The following is an 18,267-nucleotide window of genomic DNA, read 5'->3' on the forward strand; positions in this document are numbered from 1 at the left end:
TTTATGGCAGAGAAAAGAAAGTGGAGGATGGCACCCACCAGACGGTTTGGGTTTTGTCTTTCAGTGGTGGCTTTACAGTGTATTTCTGGGCAGAGCAAAAGTAAATTGAAGCACATAGTTGAGTTGAGACCTGGTAGGGATAAAGGGCTTGGTTTAAGAACATAGGTTGAATTACTGGTTTTAGCAGAAGGAATATGTAGTTCCTCAGAGAAGAAAATAAATGAAGAGAATTCTTAAAAATTGACATACTGTTTAGAAGAGGAAAACAGACTAAATCTTGTTCAAAATAAATTATTTAGATGGACAGATAAGTCCCTTCGGTTTTCTTATCTGTTTGCAATTCTTTTTTTCTTGTTCATCTGACTTGATAGTTTTAAATGGCCAGGTTTTAAAAATTTTTTACTTTATATTGGAGTATAGGTGATTAACAATGTTGTGTTAGTTTCAGGTATACAGAAAAGTGATTAAGTTATACATATACTTGTATCTTCAAATGGCCAGTGTTTGAGTTTGCTGTTTATTTCTTCTGATTGGCCAGGTCTGATGTTGAACCCCTCTAGAGAATTTTTCAGTTTTGTTATTATATTCTTCAACTCCAGAATTTCTGTTTGGTTCTTTTTTATAGTTTCAGTCTCTTTGTTGATGTTCTTAATATTGTTCATATATTGTTTTCCTAATTTTGTTTAGTTGTTTAACTGTGTTCTCTTGTAGTACCTTGAGCCTCTTTAAAACGGTTATTTTGAATTTGTCAGGTAATCCATAGATCTTTGTTTTTTTAGGGTTGGCTTTTAAGATTCATTTTATTCCTTGGATTGGGCCATTTTCCCTTTCTCTTTCTGTGTCTTGTTATTTTCTGCTGTGTTTATTTATTTATTTGTTGGCTGCATTGGGTCTTCGTTGCAGTGCATGGGCTTCTCGTTGTGGTGGCTTCTCTTGTTACAGAGCACGGCTGTAGGTGCACGAGCTTCAGTGTTTGTGGCACGCGGGCTCAGTAGTTGTGGCTCGAGGGCTCTAGAGCGCAGCCTCAATAGTTGTAGCACACGGGCTTAGCTACTCCATGGCATGTGGGATCTTCCCGGACCAGGGCTCGAACCCATGTTCCCTGCATTGGCAGGTGGATTCTTAACCACTGCACCACCATGGAAGTCCCTTCTGCTTTGTTTGTTTTGTGCGTTTGAAAAAACAGCCACATCTCCCAGTTTTTATGGTCTGGCTTTGTACAGGGGAAGACCTTCACCAGTCAGCTCAACTTGAGATCCTGGCATCCCTCAAACAGTTTCTGGGCTTGAGTATGTAATTTCTCAGTTAGAGAGGTTTGCTGGCTCCTCTTTCAGGAACTTATAATCTCTTGCTCTCTCTAGTGTCTGTCTGCTGTACCACAAGTTTGCTGTTGCTGCAGCAAGCCACTGAGTGAACCCTCTTTGATCTCTGGGGTGCCCAGGCTTCCAGAGTATGCTGGTTCCCCATCAGCACTCTGAGTTAGTTAAGACAGAAACCTGTCCCTTGGGCAGCCCACCTAAAAGCCAGAACACTGGATGTTTATTCCCTCTAATTTTTCCCTGCCAAGGAAGAAGTTGGGTTCCTTGTGCTTTCTCCTCATCACAGCAAGCTGAGCCAGCCATCTGTGGCACTGTGTTTCTCTGGTGCTACAGTAAACCTCTGAGCTCTTTTTTCTTCTCTGTGACCACCGAAAATATGCCAATTCCATTAGTGTTCCAAGTCAGGTGAGACAAATTAGTCCCTTGGCAGCCCCCTGAAAAGTAGGAACGTTGAACACACATCCGTTCTTCTTTTCAGCCCAAGCGAGAAGCTGAGAGCTGAGCTTTTCCTCGTGATCCTGCTGAGCTCTGCTGGCTTGGGGGAATTGTAATTGTGGTTGATATGAAATGACTTTTCTTACTGTTTCAATGCAGCTGTTCTCGACTTTGAGCTTCCCTGGGGTAGTGCGACTTCTTAATTGGTTTCCGGGCTTTCTGGATAGTATATTGTTAAGTCGTCTCTGGTGGAACAAAGTCTGAGCCTTCCTGTTTGCCACTTTGGTGACATCACTTCCTGTGTGTTATTTCCTTTTATGGTCAAATAACATTCCATTGTATGAATATACTACCTTTTGTTTAGCCAATGGAAAGTTGATGGACATTTATTTATAATAATAATGACATTATGTTTATGTACAAGTTATTGTGTGGACTTATGTTTCCAATTCTCTTATGTTTATACCTAGACAATGAATTGCTGAGTCATACTGGCAACTCTATGTTAAACATTTTGAGATACTGCCAACCTGTTTCCCAAAGTGGTTGTCCCATTTTACAGTCCCATCAGCATTGTATGAAGATACCAATTTTGCTACATCCTCATCAACACTTTTTATTTCCTGGTTTTTAATATTAGCCTTTCTAGTGAGTGTCAGTATCTCTTTGTGATTTTGATTTGCATTTCTCTAATTGTTAATGAATTCCAAGTATCTTTGCATGTGCTTTTTGGACATTTGTATATCTTCTTTGGAGAAATGTCTATTCAGGTCCTTTGCCTATTTTTTGTTGGATTATTTGTCTTTTTATTGTTAGTTGCAAGAGCTGTTTATATATTCTGAGTTTGGACTAAATTGTACTTGTAAAATTAAGTTTTTTTATACTGATTCTGTGTAACTTATTGTCATTTCCGGGAATAGTGTGAATTCACATCTCTAACTTTTAGTTATTTCTGCTACTGGGAAAATTTTCAAAGATGGTCAATGTCACAATCTTTATAAAAGTCAGCTGTAGAAAGGATAGATATTCTTTTTTCTTTACCTCCTAAAGCTGCACAACCTTTGAGATAGATTTTGTATTCTATGTAAAAGACAGCTCTTACTAGAGAGTCTCAGTATATTTTATTTATACAGAGCGAGTTCTGAAAGGCCCACTGGCCTTTTCACTTTTTCCTTGGCCATCTTGGGATATCAGGTTAAGGAACAGGGCCTGATTTCTTTCAAGATAGTAAGGTGAGCAGTTGGATACTTAAAAAAGGGCATAGGCATGTGACCTTCATGGCTTTAGCCAGTGAAGGTGGGGCTATTTCATGTTGAAATTGGCAATGAGAAGCCAATTTTACTTGGCTGATTTCACTTAGTTTTTCTATTTTGCTATTATGTGAGGTTCAAGGGGCTTACCTCATCATTTCCCTTTTAGTACTAGAAACAAGTTTTCTAAGCTAAATTTAGACTACCAAAGGAATCATCCCAAGTACTGAAATGGAGATGTGATTCAACTGTGATTAAATCAACAAGAATCATGTGATTATATAAATTTGCACCTATCTTTGGTAAGGAAACTTGAAATCAAAATATCTACATTATGTGATCATATTGTTTACACTCTTGTTGGGAGGACTATATTAACAGATAGGAAGTCATTAAAGAATAATAAAAATAGTATTACTGTTAAAACCTTTGATGTAGCACTATAAAGTGCTATAGGACACCAGAGAAAGTGGATCTGGAGGAAAAAGAATAGTTGGTAAAACTTTCATCAAGGAGATGAAGCATGACTTACACCTTGAACGATGTATAGTAATTGCAGAGCTTCACAGAAAAAGGGAGGAGAGGTTCTGTATGGGAAATGAGGCAGTAAAGAATATAGTGATACTGATTTGGATGGATCTGGAGACAAATAGGCAGGTGGATGGGAGGGGAGAATATTTTAAATACTGAAGTAGACAGTTGGTTTTGTCAAGAGCGGTGGATAATAGGCCTAGAATCTAGTAAGTCTGAATACACAGCTGAAAAACTTCCCCTTAGTATGGCAGATAACATTCAATTAGGAGGAAGGATTTTGGGGAGGAGCTTACTAGCAAACCAAAAACTCTAGGTAAAAGTTAAGCCTAAGTAATAGTTTATTCATTTGTTTTGTCAGATTGACTAAAGTTTTTTCTTTTTCCCTTTCAGAAGAGTGGTTGAGACCTGTGATGAGAAAAGACAAGCAGGTGTTAGTGCATTGGGGGTTTTACCCAGACAGGTAATGTTGATATGTCCTTACATCTGGTATAAAGAGTTTTATCAGTGCAAGCCAGAGTTATTTATATATAGTTTCGCTTTCTGAATAGCGACAATTTTGTTGATTTGTTTCAGTCATTGAACTCACTTCTTTTGAGTATTCTCTTACTGACTTCCTTATTTATTAAGTTATGGAGTTCAGTGAAGTCACAGGCTTTATATTTCTTAAACTGATATGTTTGCTGTGTTTGCCAAAACAGTCCTTCAGTATGGTATTAGACTGCTAATTTAGATTTGTTTCCTTTAAGAAATGAATTTTTCTTCTGGGTATTTTATGACTGGTTAGTTTTATTTTATTTATTTATTTTAAAATACCTATGCCATTCTATTATGGATGAAGTTATTTTATGTCTAAAATGAAGTATATATCATAACTCATACAGTGTTTCAGTATCTAAATATGCATAAAGAATATTATAAACAAGAACAAATGTCAGTGAGAATGGTGGTTATTGTTTAATTAAAATTATGCCTGCATAGGGGGCATTTAGGAATAAGGATAACCTTTCATGTACTTCATCTTCTTAAACCTACGGTAGAGCTGTTTAAGTGTTCATTTCACTATTTTCAAGTGGAGAGACTCTCCGTTGTGGGTTTTTCATGTCAGACCAGTCTTCTTTCATCTGTATCCACATCCACTTCTAGCCTTACCATATTTTTGGAAGCAAATCCCAAACATATCATTTCAATATTTCAATAATAAATATTTCAGTATATATTTCTGAAAGATAAGGACTCATTAAAAAAAAATAAGCACAATACCACTGTCAAACCTAAAAAAATTAACAGAATTCCTTAATGTCAAATATCAGGTCATTGTTGTCATATGATATATTTGATTGATTGATAAGATTGGTATTTGTTGGAATTAGAATTTAAACACATCTTGTGATTAGTTGATATGTTTCTTAAGTATTTTTCAGTTTATAGGTTCTCCCTGTGGGGAAGCCCACCCCGCCTTACAGTGTATTACTTAAGAAACCAGGTTGTTTGTCCTGCAGAGTTTACCACAGTGTGGAATTTTTTATGGCATCACTGTGGTGTATTTGAACATGTTTCTCCATTCTCTGGAGTTGATCAGAATCTATTTCAGTTTAGGGAAGGAACAAGACTTGCATAGGTGTGTGTTCTTCATCAGGAGACATATAATGTCTGGTTATGTGTTGTTTTGAAGTTAATCTATTTGAGTGACTTTATTTTACTTATAAATATATTTTTTGAGGAAGAAATATGTCTTTAGATATCTTCAAATTTTTAAGAATATATTCACAGTTTTCATACAAGTTGAGTTAATTAGAACCAAATCAAGTCAGCTTGCTTATCAACCTTTTTTGAACCATAATTGACCACTTTACATGAACTAACTTTTTTTTTTAATTAGTAATATTTAAGTAAATACTTTCTAGAGAACATTTCTTATTTCGAGGCTTTAGGTATTCATGGCACTATTAAAACAAACTTTTCAGTATCATAGGAACTATTACAGGAACTCAGCTTGCCTTTGAAACACTTCGGTGGAAACTCAAATTTATGACAAACTACATAAAGTATAGGATTGAGATGAATTTTATAGTAACACGTTATAAGACATGTTAGCTTGTTTGCTAGCCTTTTGTTTATGTATCAAATAAACTATAATGGCTGGCTCATGTCCTGCCTTCTCAAGGGGCTTTGTTAGTTCACTTTCTTAACTATAGTTTGTGCCCTCACTTCTTCTTGTAACATTTTCTTGTCAAGACTTAAAGAATATAAGGTTTTTAATTTTTTTTACTCACCATTGCAGTCTTTACCTGGAATAGTTAATTAATTGGCAAAGGAACTTTTTTTCTCCAACTCATGTTTAAATGTTCCTAGAAAACTTACCAGAGTGCTGTTAATAGGTCTGTTGAGCTGTACTTGTTCCAAATGCTTTTCAGCTGACTTCTGAGAAGTGGCTAAAGGAAGCCAATGCTTGTTACTATACTTATATTTCATTTAGATATCACTTAGCTTTATAATAATTTATTGGCCAGTATAGGAGCATTGATAAAATTTTAATTTGTTAGGTAATTTTATGCTTATTTCAAAATTGTGGAGTAGGGGGAGTGATTTATATCAGTGAGCTGGATTTCACTGATAAGAGAACCATTGAGCAAAGACATGTGAAGATAGGAGGGAGTGAGCTAGATGGATATCTGGGTAATGAGGAGCATATGTAAAGGACATGATGTGGCCACCGTCTGATAGTCAAAGCGTACCACTAAAGCCCAGGTGGGTCGAATAAAACATGAGTGAGGGGAGAGTACTAGGAGATGAGGTCATAGGACCAGATCATGAAGCCTTGGCAAACCACTGTACGGATTTTGACTTTTAACTCTGAGTTCGGTGGGAGCTGGAAGGTTTTGAACAGTTGGACTTAGTTTTTTAAAGGATTGCTCTGGTTGCTATGTGAAAAATGGACTCCCAGGGCCTTTGGGTCAACATGGAAGTTATATAGATCCTAAACATATTTTGAAGGTGGAAGTGGTAGAAGTTGTTGATAGTTTGATTATAGGATGTAATTCAGAGTGAAGTCAAGGATATCTTGCAAGTATTTTGGCCAGAACAACTGGAAAAGTGGAATTGGCATTTCCTGAGAGGAGGATGATTGGCTAGATCATATTGTTGGAGTTGGGATGGCATTATATGTTGAATTTTGAGTGTCTCAATATTGGGTTTGAAAGCTTTATTAGACATGTAATGAGAGATGTGGAATTGGCAGTTGAATTTATGAGTGCAGAATTCAGAGAATAGGGCAGGTATGAGATTTCAAGTCATCAGTATATGTTTGAAGGCATAGAACTGCATGAGATGATCATCCAGAGGATGAATAGGTCAGAGGATTGTTCCAAAAACTGAAACTTGGGGCCTTCCAGTGTTGAAGAGGTTTGGTAGGAGAGGAGAAACTGGCAGTGGAGACTGAAGAGAGAGGCTTGTGACTAGAAGGAATGCCAGATGATAGTACTGTCTTAGAGGACAAATAAGGGAAATGCTTTGAGGAGTGATCAACATGTTGAAATTCTGTGGACTGAGGCTTTTAAACTTTGGGTTTTACGACGTGAAGGTTACTGTAGACCTCTGCAGAAGAGATTTCTTGTCAGAGTGTTAGAGACAAAAGTATGTGATAATTCGTTATTACTGGATCCTAATAGCATTTTTAAAATGTATTTTTACCTCTTGATCAAAGTCTTTTCCGTGAATGAATTTGGGTTCTAATTTGTTTTTCCTTCTTTCATTTTCTTTACAGCTATGATACTTGGGTCCATAGTAATGATGTTGATGTGGAAATTGAAGATCCACCAATTCCAGAAAAGCCATGGAAGGTGAAAGATCCTTTTTAAAACAAAATTTATTCTTACATAACTTAATAGCCCTTCTTAGCTGTTCTCAACAGCAATGTTTTAAAGAGATACAGAACGATGATTCTTCCTTTCTTGTCATACTATTAAGAGATACCTATGGTCGAAGACCTCATTATCCAGGTCTTAGATCAGATATCTGCAGTGATGTTTGAGGAGACCCCAAAGGAAAGTTAGATTGTGGTTTGAGAAAGTTGAGAGTGTTAGGAGTGGAGTTGAACATCGTTGATGATGTCATTTAGGAAGGCTGGAAGCAGTGCCTTTGTGGCTTTTATTATGATACAGACTTCTCTTACGAATCATTTCTATTATAATGGTTTCAACTTTTAACGTGGAAATAATTTTGAAAGTGCAGGAATAATACAAAACAAAGTACTGTTTTATACTCTTATTCCAGATTCCCGTTGTTATTATCTTTAAAAAATATTTATATATTCATGTTTATTTGGTTGCACCAGGTCTTAGTTGTGGCTCGTGGGCTCCTTAGTTGCAGCACTCGGGGTCCTTAGTTGCAGCAGGTGGGCTCCTCAGTTGTGGCCTGTGGGCTCCTTAGTTGAGGCATGTGAGCTTCTTAGTTGTGGAATGCAAACTCTTAGTTAGCAGCATGCGTGTGGGATCTAGTTCCCTGACCAGGCATTGAAACTGGGCCCCCTGCATTGGGAGTGCAGAGTCTTAACCACTGTACCACCAGAGAAGTCCCCCCTGTTGTTAATTATTTAAATAATTTATTACCTGATACAGGGCCCATATTACATCTTCACCAGTTGTCCCACTGATATAATAAGCTTTATACTTAGTTTTTCCCCGATCCAGGATCCAGTTCAGGATCACACACTGCATTTAGTTGTCACATCTCTTTAGTCTACTTTAATCTGGAACTTTCAGCCCTTCTTTTTTCTTCTATGACACTGGCATTTTAGAAGTATATAGGTCAGTTGTTGTTTTAGAATGTCCCTGAATTTTAGTTCATGTATTTCCTTATATTCAGGCTATGTATTTTTGGCTGCAGTACTCCATAACTAATATTGTGTCCTTCTCAGTGCATCATATTGGCAGCCTCATATTATCCATTTTTCCCATTATGGCTCATACTTTGATCATTTGTGAAGGTACTGTCTGCCTGGTTTTCCCACTGTAACATTACCATTTTTCTCATTGACATTTAAAATATTTTATAGGGAAATACTTTGAGACTATACAAATATACTTTTTTCATTGAATTTGTGTCTGAAGGTTTGCTCATCCATTAATAATTTCTGTGACTGAATTAAGTTATTACTGGTGCTTTTCTAATTCTATCCATTCCATCTGTGCTTGCAGTTGGCATTTTGCAGCAGGGACAAGCTTTCCCTTCTGCCTTTATGTGTGTCTGTGGTCTATGCATTCACACAGCAGTGACATTACTACCATTCTTCATTTTGATGAATTATCTAAATTTGGCCAGTGGGAACGACTTTAAGCCGCCTCCTGTGACCTTTTGGCATTATTTGATGCATTTTTGCATATCTCCTACTTTCTGACACAAAAAGATGTTCCAAACTCCTTTTTTTTTTTTTAAATTTATTTATTTAATTTTTGTTTATATTTGGCTGCGTTGGGTCTTCGTTGCTGCGCGCGGGCTTTCTCTAGTTGCGGTGAGCGGGGGCTACTTTTTGTTGCAGTGTGTGGACTTCTCCTCGGGCTCCAGGTGCACGGGCTTCAGCAGTTGTGGCTCGCGGGCTCTAGAGCACAGGCTCAGTAGTTGTGTTGCACAGGCTTAGTTGCTCCACGGCATGTGGGATCTTCCCAGACCACGGCTTGAACCCGTGTCCCCTGCATTAGTAGGCAGATTCTTAACCACTGTGCCACCAGGGAGGTCCCCCAGACTCCTTTGTAATTTTCCCATCCCAGTCCCGGAATCAGTATTTTTACAGGGAGCTCTGCTCCTTTCCATGGGTGATTTTACATGATCTTTATTGACTTCTGTATCATGTAAGGAGCACTTAAATTGGATCAAAATGTTAGATTTTAGACCTGGTTCAACCTATTTCTAATTTGTGTGACTTTCAGAAAGACAGCCTTTGAGCTTTAGATTCCATATGAGGAAAATGGGATTAACCAAAATTAGTCTTTTTTTTTTTAAACACTTTATTTGGAAATAACTTCAAACTTACAGAAAAGTTGCAAGAAAAAGAATAGTACATGGCATACCTATATACCCTTTATCTAGATTTGCCTGTTACCATTTCACTCCCATTTTGCTTTATCATTTATAGTCTATATCTGTTTATAAATATGTTTTTTCTGAATCATTTGAGATAAAGATGCATATATAATGGGCCTTTACTCCAGTAAGTGTGTGTTTACTAGGAATAAGAAATTCTCATACATAAGCACAGTAATCAAGTTCATTAAATTTAACATTGACACAATATTTTAGTCTACTATCCATATTCCAGTGTTGCCACTTGACCCAGTAATTTTTTTAAAATTAATTTTTATTGGAGTATTGTTGATTTACAATGTTGTGTTAGTTTCTGCTGTACAGCAAAGTGAATCAGTTATACATAGACATATATCTACTCTTTTTAGACTCTGTTCCCATATAGGCCATTACAGAGTATTGAGTAAAGTTCCCTGTGCTATACAGTAGGTTCTTATTAGTTTTCTGTTTTATATATAGTAGTGTGTATATGTCAATAGCAATCTCCCAATTTATCCCCCCACTTTCCCCTTGGTAACCATAAGTTTGTTTTCTGTATCTGTGACTCTATTTCTGAATAGGTTCATTTGTACCATTTTTTTAGATTCCACATATAAGTGATATCATATGATATGTTTGTCTTTCTCACTGACTTACTGCACTCAGTATGAAAATCTCTAGATCCATCCATGTTGCTGCGAATGGCATTATTTCATTCTTTTTTATGGCTGAGTAGTATTCCATTGTATGTATGTACCACATCTTCTTTATCCATTTCTCCGTCAATGAACATTTCATTGCTTCCATGTCCTGGCTGTTGTGAATAGTGCTGCAATGAATATTGGGGTACATACATCTTTTCGAATTATGGTTTTCTCTGGATATATGCCCAGGAGTGGGATTGCTAGATCATATGGTAGTTCTATTTCTGGTTTTTTAAGGAACCTCCATACTGTTCTGTACTGTGGCTGTACCAATTTACATTCCTACCCACCGTGTAGGAGGGTTCCCTTTTCTCTACATCCTCTCCAGCATTTATTGTTTGTAGTGTTTTTTTTTTTTTTTTTTTTTTTTTTTGCAGTATGTGGGCCTCCCACTGCTGTGGCCTCTCCCGTTGTGGAGCACAGGCTCCGGACGCCCAGGCCCAGCGGCCAAGGCTCACGGGCCCAGCCGCTCCGCGGCATGTGGGATCTTCCTTGACCGGGGCACGAACCTGTGTCCCCTGCATCGGCAGGCGGACTCTCAACCACTGCGCCACCAGGGAAGCCCGTGATCTTTTTTTTTAAAAAAAATATATATTTATTTATTTGGCTGTGCCAGGCCTTAGTTGCAGCACGTGGGATCTTCGTTGTGTCATGTGGGACCTTTAGTTGTGGCATGTGAACTCTTAGTTGCGGCATGTGGGATTTAGTTCCCTGACCAGGGATCGAACCCAGGCCCTGTACATTGGGAGCATGGAGTCTTAACCACTGGACCACCAGGGAAGTCCCTCCTCACTGGTGATCTTAATCACCCAGTTAAGGTGTTCTGTGATGGCTCCACTGTATGGTTACTTTTCCCCTCCATTTGCAACTTATAAACAATTTGTGAAAGATTCTTTAGACCATGGAGATATCCTCCTTCTCATCAAAATCCTCTCTCTGTCACCCAGGTTTAGCATCCACTTAGAATTCTTGCCTGAACCAGTCTTTTCTTTGATGATTACACAGCAATACTTTTCCACTCCAGCCCTTCCCTCCACATTTACCAGTTGGCTTTCAGAGTTCTGTAAGCAAGAGCCCTTCCTTTTCCCTCTTTTACTTATTTATTTATCTGTCTGTTGTCAGTGTGAATTCATGGAATTGTAATTTTTCAGTGCTCAATAATTCATTACTTCAGTATTTTGTGCTGAAGTTGTTTCATATTTGGCCACTGGGAGCCCCTTCAGGCTGGCTTGTCATCCTTGTTGGTTTTTTTTTTTAAGATTTTTTTGATGTGGACCATTTTTAAAGTCTTTATTGAATTTGTTACAGTATTGCTTCTGTTTTATGTTTCGGTTTTTTTGGCCATGAGGCATGTGGGATCTTAGCTCCCCGACCAGGGATTGAACCCGCACCCCCTGCATTGTAAGGCGAAGTTTTAACCGCTTGACCACCAGGGAAGTCCTTGGCTTGTGATCCTTGTGACAAGCACTTGTCATTTTTGAGCACCTCCTTTAGGGCATAGTAGGATGTTCCAGGTTCATTTAGTACCTTCCATTCCTCATGCCTAGAATCAGGTGTTTCTCTGAGGCGCTCTCATTTCTTTCAGTAGGAGAAGGTATTAGAGACCAAGATCTGGGTACAGGTATGCTCAGTGCTACTGAAGTATCTTTGCTTCTAGGTCCTTTCTATTCAGAGCTATTATGTATCTGTAAACTCAAATGCAGACAGTAGTTGAGTACACATATACGTGCATATACACATAATATATATATTTTAGAAATAATGAGGCCATAATGATACCTCCAGTTCTAATCTGTCCCCACAGTGTTCCTTTTTGCCCTCCTCTACTCCATATTTATATGTCTCTTCTTCTCAGAGTAAGAATCTTGGCTCCCAGCATCAATACGTTTACCCGGTTCATGAATACGTTCAAATTAGTTTCAGAATTGCTTTGCCCCTGCCACTATCATAAACAAAAGTACTAAAAGAGTTCAAGATATGTTTGTGGTTCTCCTGCTCCCCTAGCCCTGACCAAGACTGAGGGTGTATTATATATTGGCAAATAGTGTGTTCGTGAGTTACCTGGATGAACGTTTTTTCCCCTCCCTTCAGTGTGGTTTTTACTTATTTGAAGTATTGTTAAAGGTTTATTTCTTTCAGTTTGTTTTCAGTTTTGGTGTTTCCTCTCCCTCTTCCCATCCAAGCTGATTTAATTTTATATATATTTATTTTTTAAGATTTATTTATTATTTATTTGCCTGAGTCAGGTCTTAGTTGCCACACGCAGGGTCACCATTGCGGAGCGCGGGCTCTTCGTTGTGGTGTGCGGGCTTCTCTCTAGTGGCGTGCGGGTTTTCTCTTCTCTAGTTGTGGCACACAGGCACGTGGGCCCTGTAGTTGTGGCGTGTGGGTTCCAGAGCGCATGGACTCTGTAATTTGTGGCACGCGGGCTCTAGTTGAGGCGCATGAGCTCAGTAGTTGTGGCATACGGGCTTAGTTGCCCCGCGACATGTGGGATCTTAGTTTCCTGACCAGTGATCAAACCCGCGTCACCTGCATTGTAAGTCAGATTCTTTACCACTGGACCACCAGGGATCTCCCCAGTTTTATATTTTGAATATGTAGAATTCTAATGTGCTTTCAAAAAATGTATGCTTCCAAAAAATGTATACTTCCTCATGAGTTCATTCGATTCCCATCTCCCCATTCCTTGTAGAATAAACTTACTGTTTTCTTGCTTATCCTTCCTGTGTTTCTTTTTGCCAAAACATGTAGGTGTTTGCATATTTTTTTATTTCCCTCTTTTATACTTTGCCTTTTCTGCTTAATCTTTCCTGGAAACTCTTAGTGGTCATACCTTCACAGTGCTCCATTATACTTGGAAATGTGAATAGTTGCCATTATTTTAGAATTACAGACAAAGCTGCGATAAATAACCTTGTGCCGTATGTATTGTCTTATTTCTTTAAGGTGGATGCTCAAGGTAAATTTCTAAAATTAGAGTTGCTGTGTTGAGGAGTAAATTAAAATACATAGTTTTGTTAGATTCGTGCCTCTACCATGGGAGTCTGCACGGTTTTGAATGCTTGTAAAGTGAAGCCAGAGTGCCTCTTCCCTCATGGCCTCACCAAGAGAGTGGCGTCAAGCGTTTGAATTTTTGCAAATCCTGATATGTGAGAAATGGTATCCATGTTAATTTTAATTTGGTATCTCTTTTTGTGAGTGAAGTTGAACATCTTTTTATATTTTGAAGGGTCTTTTTTAATGGTTTTTTTAAAAATTTTTTTTCTCATTTTTCAGTTAGTTTTTTCTGTTGTCTCCTAGAGTAATAAAAGTTATTTAAATGTTTAGAGTATATTGCAAATATTTAGTTGTATTTTTTACTTTAGTTATGGTGGGGTTTTTTTGTAGTTTTGAATTGAAGTATAGTTGATTTACAGTGTTGTGCCAATCTCTACTGTACAGCAAAGGGACCCAGTTATACACGTAGAGACATTGTTTTCTTTTTTTTTTAATTAATTAATTTTTTTTGGCTATGTTGGGTTTCCATTGCTGCATGCGGGCTTTCTCTAGTTGAGGCGAGCAGGGGCTACTCTTCGTTGCGGTGCGCGGGCTTCTCATTGAGATGGCTTCTCTTGTTGCAGAGCATGGGCTCTAGGCACACAGCCTCAGTATTTGTGGCTTGCGGGCTCAGTAGTTGTGGCACGCGGGCTCAGTAGTTGCAGCACGCAGGCTGTAGAGCGCAGGCTCAGTAGTTGTGGCGCACGGGCTTAGTTGCTCTGCGGCATGTGGGATCTTCCCAGACCAGGGCTCGAACCTGTGTCCCCTGCATTGGCAGGTGGGTTCTCAACCGCCATGCCACCGGGGAAGTCCGGAAAATGTTAACTTTTAAAATCCGGCCTTTCTTTGTTAGAAATAAACTTTTTACTTGACGTGTAGACTACAGAAAAATTTTTAACCATTCTTTTTGTGTCTCCATGTATGGGTTACAAATAAGTGCTGAATCCTCATTTAGAGTGCCAGTGCAACAATTGTTCCCTTGTGTGATGTTTCTGTGATTTTCGCACACACTCTCCCCCTGATTCCTGGGTATAGTTTATTGGAATGACAAATTCTTATAAGGAATGAGGAAACTGGTAGCATTTCTTTGTCTTGTTTTTAGGAAAATAGAATGACTTTTTAAAAAAAATTATTTATTTATTTGGCTGCCTTGGGTCTTTGTTGCTGCGTGCGGGCTTTCTCTAGTTGAGGCAAGCGGAGGCCACTCTTCATTGCAGGTGCATGCTTCTCATTGCAGTGGCTTCTCTTGTTGCGGAGCACGGGCTCCAGGCGAGCAGGCTTCAGTAGTTGTGGCACATGGGCTCAGTAGTTGTGGCTCGTGGGCTCTAGGGCACAGGCTCAGTAGTTGTGGTGCACCGGCTTAGCTGCTCCGCGGCATGTGGGATCTTCCCAGGCCAGGGCTAGAACCCATGTCCCCTGCATTGGCAGGCGGATTCTTAACCATGTGTCACCAGGGAAGTCCCTAGAATGACTTTTAAAGGAAAATACATTAGCTAAAGAATGCCCACCCTGCAATAAAAGCAATTACAAATACTTTAAATCAGTGGTTTTCAAACTTTGTTGATCATGTATGTCCAAGAAAGCAAAATTAGGAACTATTTACTTTTAAAAACAATATATTTATCTTATTTTTGGCTGTGTCAGGTCTTAGTTGTGGCATCTGTATTGCAACATGTGGAATCTTTTGTTGCGACATGTGGGCTTCTCTCTAGTTGTGGCTCGCAAGCTCCAGAGAGCATGGGTTCTGTAGTTGCAGCCTGCCGGCTATCTAGTTGTGGCTCACGTGCTCAGTAGTTGCAGTGCATGGGGTTAGTTGCCCCACAGCATGTAGGATCTTAGTTCCCTGACCAGGGATTGAACCCACGTTCCCTGCATTGGAAGGTGGATTTTTAACCACTGGACCACCAGGGAAGTCCCCTACTTCTTTTATGTTTAGTTAACATATAAAATTTTTCACTAGATATTTAAATAGTTACTGAGTATGTGGAATCTTTCATGTTTGTTTATTTTTTTGCTTTTATGTTTGTATTTACAAACTAAATTAAAAAAAATTTTTTTTAACTTTTTAGTTTATGTTGGAATATAGCCGATTAACAATGTTGTGATAGTTTCAGGTGCACAGCAAAGAGACTTAACCATACATATATACATGTATCCATTCTCCCCCAGACTCCCCTCCCATCCAGGCTGCCACATAATATTGAGCAGAGTTCCCTGTGCTATACAGTAGGTCCTTGTTGGTTATCTTTTTAAAATTAATTTATTATATTTAAATACTTTTTCTTAATGTATCCTATGAAATCTAAATTGCAATTTGTGCTCACTGTTATCCATTTTAAGAATAAATGGATATGCTTTTCGTTAAAAGTCAAGTGTGTTATATATTTTTCTTCTTGAACTTGCATTTTTATTTTACCTTCAAGAGAATATAATCCTAGTATAATACTTTTTAATGCTTGAAGATCTTATCCCTGAAACCTAGAGAAAAGGAGCTAACTAAGCATGTCTTTAGTCAGAAAATTTGAACTGGGATTTTAGTTTCTCTATTATTGTATAAAACAATGCTTATGTATTGTTTTGTTGTTCTAGAGGAAATGTGATTGCTATGAGAAAGTTAGCACTTAATTTAAAATGTTAAATTGTGGATATTAACATTTATTAAATATGAATAATAAAAACGGATCACAGTTTTAAAAAACACCTGTGTACTTTGCCACTCTCAAAAAAGAACATTACCATTACCATTGAAGCATTCCATGTTCATCCTTTGGCCTGCCCACTCAGAGCTAACCGTTATTCTAAATGTTTGGCTTGTCTTTTTTATGCAGTTTTACCACACACGCGCGCACACACACAAAACTACACAAATCCTGTTTTAGTTTTTACATTTAAAAAGCTTTAATATCAGTGTAATCATATTGTATTTTTTCGTGACTTGCCTTTTTGTTCAGCATCGTTCATCTATAGTATATAGCAGTACAAGTAATCTCGTGTATGCATATGTCACAATATATCCATTGTAATGTGGGTGGGTGTGGTAGTTTCTACTTTAAGGTACTATGAAAAATGCTACTATGAATTTTCCTGAACATACATCTTTTGTGTTTGTTCATAATGGAATTACTGGATCTTAGGGAATGCAAACATTCACTTTTTCTAAACAATGCCATATTGTTTCCAGATGGTTGTAAAAATTTATTTTGCTAAGGGTGTATAAGTTTTCTGGATGCTCTGTATCATGGCCAGTGCTTGGTATATTCTTTTTTTTTTTTCCAATTTATTTTATTTATTTATTTTTGGCTGTGTTCGGTCTTCGTTGCTGCGTGCGGGCTTTCTCTAGTTGCAGCGAGCGGGGGCTACTCTTCATTGCAGTGCACAGGCTTCTCATTGCGGTGGCTTCTCTCGTTGTGGAGCATGGGCTCTAGGCGTGCGGGCTTCAGTAGTTGCGGCACACAGGCTCAGTAGTTGTGGCTCATGAGCTCTAGAGCACAGGCTCAGGAGTTGTGGTGCACGGGCTTAGTTGCTCCACAACATGTGGGATCTTCCCAGACCAGGGATCGAACCTGTGTCCCCTGCACTGGCAGGTGGATTCTCAACCACTGCACCACCAGGGAAGGCCTGCTTGGTGTATTCTGACTTAGTGATATTTACCTATCTACTGGATGTGAAGTGGTGTTTCTTTAGGGTTTTAACTTGTATTTCTCTTATTACCAAATAGCTTTGCCATCTTTTCATGAATTCTTTGACCTTTGGTGTTTCTTCCTCTATGAAGTGCTCGTTTCCACCTTTTGCTTTTTTTTTTCCATTGCATTGTCTTTTTCTTTGTGGGTGTTCTTTAGATATTCTGCATACTAACAGGCGTGGTTACATCATCAGTTACCTGTGTTAAAAATAGTTTTCTGGGCTTCCCTGGTGGTGCAGTGGTTAAGAATCCGCCTGCCAGTGGAGGGGACACAGGTTCGAGCCCTGGTCTGGGAAGATCCCACATACTGCGGAGCAGCTAACCCCGTGTGCCACAACTACTGAGCCTGCTCTCTAGAGCCTGCCAGCCACAACTACTGAGCCCACGTGCCACAATTACTGAAGCTCACGTGCCTAGAGCCCGTGCTCCGCAACAAGAGAAGCCACTGTAATGAGAAACCAGCGCACCGCAACTAAGAGTAGCCCCCGCTTGTCGCTACTAGAGAAAGCCCCCATGTGCAGCAACGAAGACCCAACGCAGCCAAAAATAAAAAATAAAATCAAATAAATAAATTTATTACAAAATAAAAATTAAAAACATAGTTTTCCTAGTAGCTTATCTTTTTGTTTTCTATCCCAAGGTCATCACGACATTTTCTTAAATCATCTTTAAAAATTCTTTAGTTTTGCCTTTAATATATAAAGATCTTTAATCTACTTGGAATTAATTTTTAAACATGTTATGATGTAGGGGGAAAAAAATTTCCACATATGGTGTTAGATCAGCTATAGTTTCAAGGTGGAAAAATATTAAAGCTGGATTTCTCTCCCCACTGATCCAAGCCATTTCTGTTAAAAGTAAATTTTTATGTATGTCGTGATTTGTTTCTTGACTCTATTATAAAGTTTTATTAGTTATTTGTTTTGACTTGAGTACTCCCACTTTTTTCTTCAGGAGTCTTTTGGGTCTTTGCTGTTTTGTGTAAAGTTTAGAATCAGCTTGTTAAGGTCCATATTAAACAAACTCATTGGGATTTTGATTCGAATTAAATTTAATCTGTAGAACAACTTGGAGAAAACTGACATCTTTACAATACTGAGCCTCTCAATTTGTGGAGGCAATTTATCTCCCAATTTATTTAGGTCTTTTATATCTTTCAGTTAAGTTGTATAATTTTCTTCACATTTCATTGATCGTCTCAGAATGATCATATAGTAATTAATGTATATTTTTGGAAAATTTTTTCT

General features: G+C 38.3%; 1 protein-coding gene across 4 annotated transcripts in view; it reads left to right on the forward strand.

The window, feature by feature from the left end:
* SMARCC1 (SWI/SNF related, matrix associated, actin dependent regulator of chromatin subfamily c member 1) overlaps positions 1–18,267 on the forward strand; it is a 178,836-nt gene that overhangs the window by 43,950 nt on the left and 116,619 nt on the right. For all 4 annotated transcript variants that reach the window (XM_004283880.3, XM_033413117.2, XM_033413118.2 and 1 more), the window contains 2 exons: positions 3,929–3,998; positions 7,302–7,377. In XM_004283880.3, coding sequence (XP_004283928.1) covers positions 3,929–3,998; positions 7,302–7,377 — 146 coding nt within the window. The remainder of the gene's footprint in view (positions 1–3,928; positions 3,999–7,301; positions 7,378–18,267) is intronic.

Source organism: Orcinus orca, chromosome 10 (assembly GCF_937001465.1).
Source record: "Orcinus orca chromosome 10, mOrcOrc1.1, whole genome shotgun sequence".
NCBI classification, from domain to species: Eukaryota; Metazoa; Chordata; class Mammalia; order Artiodactyla; family Delphinidae; genus Orcinus; species Orcinus orca.